The 5568-nt window shown below is 52.7% G+C and overlaps 1 protein-coding gene across 3 annotated transcripts in view; it reads left to right on the forward strand.

Annotated features, from left to right (window-relative positions):
* The first annotated feature begins 1277 nt into the window (after positions 1-1277).
* Positions 1278-5568, forward strand: part of CDK14 (cyclin dependent kinase 14) — a 335336-nt gene continuing 331045 nt past the window's right edge. For 2 of the 3 annotated variants that reach the window (XM_075048971.1, XM_075048979.1), the window contains exon 1: positions 1278-1954. In XM_075048971.1, the coding sequence (XP_074905072.1) occupies positions 1864-1954 (91 nt within the window). In that variant the 5' untranslated portion in view covers positions 1278-1863. The remainder of the gene's footprint in view (positions 1955-5568) is intronic. The other variant, XM_075048988.1, reaches the window with a different exon arrangement.

The raw sequence follows: 5568 nt of genomic DNA on the forward strand, positions 1-5568 counted from the left end.
TCCACCCTTTCTCAATTTCCTTCCATAACATGACACAGCCAACATTAAAAGTGCCACTTTAGCTCCTATTTCAAAGATGCTAACAGGGTCAACAAGATTCACACTTCTGAAAGCCTTTTTATCAAACTGTCTGTAGATTCAGGGGTTGTGCATAAGACATTTTACCAGTGTTACTGTACTGCTATAGAGCAGGACAATTCCCCATTACTTTGTGTGCCACAAGAGGCACATGCATACGCACATACAGTAGATTACAGTAGATAATCAATAGATTTCCACCTCGAGATGCCGCACACTTGCCAGCCTTGCTGCATCGTAATATATAAAGGTCCGATCCCCGCGCTTACGAGTTGCAGATGGCTTGAACCCAACTTACCTAAACACTTGTCTAGACAAATGTGCTTCTAAAATTGAGTTAACAACTCTTAGCTTGGACACCGTCTAATCCCAGTAAATTGCGTTAGCTAGCCTCATTAAACCCCAAGTTCATTTTAACCAGATAACGTGCATTAAAATACAATTTGGACCTGGGTTTTAAAATGCGTTACATAACGTGTATTGTTCTCGAAAAGCACCTACTTTATATTTTAGGCTAGACATGGCCATCCATCTTGATGGGTTAAACTGATTTATTTTTCAATAACGTTGGTTCAATTGAGTTAACAAGATCAGAAGCTCCCAACACTCATTAAGTTGCAGGCTAACGCACTTGAAGGCGTATTATCATCTGGCTGTGCTCGGAGCGGAGCCCAGGTTTCAACCCGAAGGGCTGGGCGCATACTCGGGCCAAGGGCCCCTCTTCCCACCCGCCTCGCCACAGCTGCTGGGGTAGTAGCATCCCACCCAACGCCCGTCCAGAAATGAGGCCGGGACGCTGCCGCCTTCCGCCGCCAAACCAACACGCAGCTCGCACCGGCCTTTAAAAGCCGCGGGCCCAAGGGCTGCCCCGGCCGGCCGCAGACCTCGGCCGGCCCTCGGGCTGCCCCACGCCGCCGGACGCCCTGACTGCCGCCGGCCCCGGGGGACGGCGACGCGACAGCTTCGGGCGTCGACACCCCCGGGCAGGCACGGCGTATCCGTCCTACCCCCGAGGCCCTCCGCGCCGCCCCCGCGCCCCAACGGCTCCCGGCGGGGACGGCCACGCCGCTCCCTCCGCTCGGGACGCGCCCGCAGCGAGCCCGCGTCCCTCCGCCCGGCCCGGCCCGGCCCCCGCTCTCCCCGCCCTCCCCTCTCACGCCCACGCCGCCGCCGCTTCCTCTCCCGCCCGCCTCTCCCCGGCAACCGCCCGTCCCGCCGACCGGGGAAGGGCGGGGCGGCGGCGGGCGGGGGTGCCGCGGGGCGGCGGGGGCCCGGCGCCCGTCTCCGCCGCCTGCCAGCGCGGGCAGGGCCGGCCGCCTCCCCCCGGCCGCGGCGCGGGGCTCCCCTGCCCTCCCAGGCTCCTCCTCCTCCTTTCTCTCAGCGCACCCTCCCTCCCTCCTCCCCTGCCTCCGCCGGTGCCCGCAGCCCCTCGCCGGACTTTCCGCTCACTCCTCCATCTCTCCTCGGCACTGCTCTTCCCCCCCCCCCCCCCCGCCGCGTCTGGCTCTGCCGGGGCAGCCCGGGGAAAGGGGGGCGGGCCGGGGCTACGAGCCGGGCGGTGGCGGCGGGGAGCCGAGCAGCAGCCGCCGCCGCCGCGGCGTAAGGGCTCCTTTCCCGGGCGGGACCGGGGGTGTCCCGCTGCGCCCGGCGGTTCCCCGGGGCAAGGGGGGAAGCCCCGGAGCCGGAGGAGGCGGCGGGTGTGCGGGGTGTGTGTGTGTCTCCGTCTCCCCCGGAGCCAGGGGAGCGGGGGCGGCGGCCGGCGAGCGGGGGGGCATCGCCCCCCCCATGTGTGACATGATCGACTCGCAGTCCGCCGAGAAGATCAGCAGGATGAAAAAGTTGCGGCGAACTTTATCGGAGAGCTTCGGCCGAATAGGTGAGTCCCGCGCCCGCAGCCCGGCGGCGCTGCCCGGCGCCCCGGGGGGGGTCCCGGCGGCGGGCGGCGGCGGGGCGGGGGGCTGAGCGCTGCCGGGCTGGCAACACCCGCGCCGACGCCGTCCCCGAAGAACGCTTCTTGGGAAGAAAGCTCGGGAAAATAAAGGGCTCCTTCCCAGCAGCGCTGTGCGGGTCTGCGATGGAGTTAGCCCAAAATAGGCTAGAGAAAACAAACTGTAAACGAGAGTTGGTTAGCGTGCCTCCGTGGCCAAAGAGAAACCTTGGCAAAAAGCAAACGGTTATTTTCGTTTTCTTGCAAGTCTGGCGATTTATTTTTCGTTCGGGCTGCGCGCTTTAAGTTGAGGCACGAGATGCTGAAGCAGATAACGGCGGCCCAGTGATTTAGGAGGCCAGACAAAAGAAGTCTTGTCTGTCATCTGCTGCGAAGTCTTGTCGTTCTTTCACTGACATAAAGCATCCCGAGGTAGCGTTATTTGAACGCTGCTGCCGAGCGTGTTATCTCCCGGTATCGCCGCATCGCCTTTGGTTTTGACACCAGTTTATTTTGCAGTCGAATTTGTTACCGAGAACAATGCCAAAGAGTTCTGGTCTGCTTGGACTGGGGGTTTCTCTTGGTCTTTGGCACACTATGTCGCTTAATTCACTCTTTAAAGCGTTAATTCCCACTGACAGCGTCAACACGCAGCTGAGCAGGGAGGGAAGGTACCTTGGAGGAGGTGTGAGGTGTCCCCGAGCTGGCTGGGCAGAGCAGCTGGAGGTAGGGCCGGGAGGCCGGGCCGCGGCCGGGATGAGCGAGCGGACGCAGCAGCCTCTGTCCTTGCAGACCCTCTGTGAGGGCCCTTCCCTGCAGCCCTCACCCATCGGTTGTCCCGCTGGGACGTTCTTCCTTACAGTCGGTCTGGCTGGCAGATGTGGGTCAACTTTCAGAGCCGCTTTGTCCCAGTGAGAGGATGTGAAGTGCCTGCGCTGCAGCCATGAGCTGTGGCATTTGGTTCTCCCTCCGTAGCCCTACCAAGGAGGCGCGCTAAAGTATGAGGGCATTATAATTTTTTCCTGTGTTGCGCATGCATTCAATGTATTACCTTTAGCTTTTAAGGACTGCAAACTTTAAGTGTAGGATAGCGTTGGAAATCTGGTATCTTTTATTGTCCTACTGCAAGATGAAAAAGACTGAGAAAAGCTCATTCATGTTTGTAAACCAGAGAGTTTCAAGGGTAGATGCCAAGTTTCAGTTGTGAAGCAAACATCAAGTCACAGTTATAAATCTCTCTGTCCCCATATGAAAATAGCTTTCACCTATCATCAGCCTTAAACTTGTAAAATGCATTAACTTTCTTTGATTAGAAAAAACAAAGCAGTCAGGTGTTTGGTCTGTCACGTGTCTGTTTGTGTGTGTATAGACACAGAGAGACACTCATACAGAACTGTGGAAAGGTTTTACTAATGGTGGAAGTCATTAACAAAGAAAATATTTTGAATGAGGATGCTGCTTTGTTGTAGCAGTGGCAGTCCCATTAATGCCTTTTAGGGAGCAAGGCCGCTCTGGCTGGTAATTTCTGCACGTTTTAGTTGGCTCTGTTGGGTGATCATCTTTTTTTGTCATTTTTCACAAATTAAACAATCTTTTAGTTTCCTTGAGAGCTGCAGCCTGATTTTAGGTACGCAGATTGTTAACATCTTCCAGCTCCTCCAGTTCTTTGTGCATGTGCGCAGAAGTGTAGGCGTGTGGTCGGGTGCCTGGTTGGTTTGTTTGTTTGTGGTGGTTGTTTTGTGATTAAAACTCAGCTGCCGCCAGCAAGACTGTTCGGTCTTCAGATGCTCTGCTATTTTGACCATCATTCTGGTAACTGCATTTGGAGCAAAAAACCTTCTAATTTATCAGTATAAGGTTTGAACATAGTCCATTCCCTGATACCAGAGCCACAGATAAGGCCAAGCAAAGCAAGAAACTCTTAACTTGCATACCAGGAAGTCCTCAGTTAAGACACGTGCTGTACTTAACTCTTACATCGAAATGAAGGAGACAAAACCAAAACCTCATTAGAAGAAGTCTTTCTGAGTGTTTGTCACTCCGGTTTTACAGCTCTTTTTGGAAGAGCTGGTTCCTTGGTGAGATTAACAAATTACTAATTTAATATGTATCTAATCTGGAATTTTGTCAGTCATTTGTTCAGTTGTGATTTATAATAAATAATGATGATCTTTTAAACTTTTCCTGTTCTGCTGCAATTTACCTGTTTTCATAGGTTTAAGTACATGATACAGCATCATGAGCATAATCATATAAATGATACAAGAGTAACATGGTGTTTGAGTCAAATAATTAGTCAAACCTTCACATGCCACAGTAGGGAACATCTGACGGTCATTCTTAAAATGGTAAGGCACTGCTAGGCCTCCCCCCTGCACTGGCAGTATCCCAGCTGCCAAGTACAATTCTTCCAGTACTACAAGACCCTTTCATTTTGATACTAAAGTTTATATTAGCCTGTTGGATAACAGTGGTGGAAATGTATCCTAATTGTCATTGGCAGTGGTTTTTGCTTTTTTTTGCTAGGTCTTGCAGGTTAATACTCAATAAAATACCTTCAAGACCACCTTCTCCCCACAAAGTAATCCTCTCTTATTTGAGAGGCTATATCAGCAATGAATTTATAAGGTGATTTAATTTTTTTACAGTGTGCCACAGTATATTAAGTAAAGTTTGAAGCTATTCCCTAGCATCTTTAGATTAAAACCAGCTGAGTTATCCCTGGGGCACAGCAAAGGGCCAAAGGGTACCAACAGCAGCTTCAAGTAGACTTGGCCCATTTTCTTAACTGTGAAATGCTGCTTTCCAGCCACTGGCTTTCCAGTGACTGGTAGAGGGTGATGAAGGTCTGGCTCATCCTGCAAAATTGTGTTCTGTCCCGTAACTGTTAAGAGTACCTAGTACTGAGAAGGTTTATTTTGCTGAGCTGAAAAATGTGATGTGTGAAATTGTCATAGAATGGCAGAATCGTAGAACGGTTTGGGTTGGAAAGGACCTTAAAGATCCTCTAGTTCCAACCCCCTGCCATGGGCAGGGACACCTTCCACTAGACCGGGTTGCTCAAAGCCCCATCCAGCCTGGCCTTGAACACTTCCAGGGATGGGGCACCCACGACCTCTCTGGGCAACCTGTTCCAGTGCCTCACCTCCCTCAGAGTAAGGAATTCTTTCCTAATATCTAATCTAAATCTACCCTCTTTCAGTTTAAAACTCTTAGCCCTCATCCTATCACTATACTCCCAGATAAAGAATCCCTCCCCATCTTTCTTGTAGGCCCCCTTTCTGTACTGGAAGGCTGCTATAAGGTCTCCCCGGAGCCTTCTCTTCTCCAGGCTGAACAACCCCAACTCTCTCAGTCTGTCTTCACAGGGGAGGTGTTCCAGCCCCCTGATCATCTTCATGGCCCTCCTCTGGACCCACTTGAGTAGGTCCATGTCTTTCTTATGCTGGGGGCCCCAGAACTGAACACAGTACTCCAGGTGGGGTCTCATGAAAGCAGAGCAGAGGGGGAGAATCACCTCCCTCAACCTGCTGGTCATGCTTCTTTTGATGCAGCCCAGGATG

The sequence above is a fragment of the Buteo buteo genome, chromosome 2 (assembly GCF_964188355.1).
Source record: "Buteo buteo chromosome 2, bButBut1.hap1.1, whole genome shotgun sequence".
Lineage (NCBI taxonomy): Eukaryota > Metazoa > Chordata > Aves > Accipitriformes > Accipitridae > Buteo > Buteo buteo.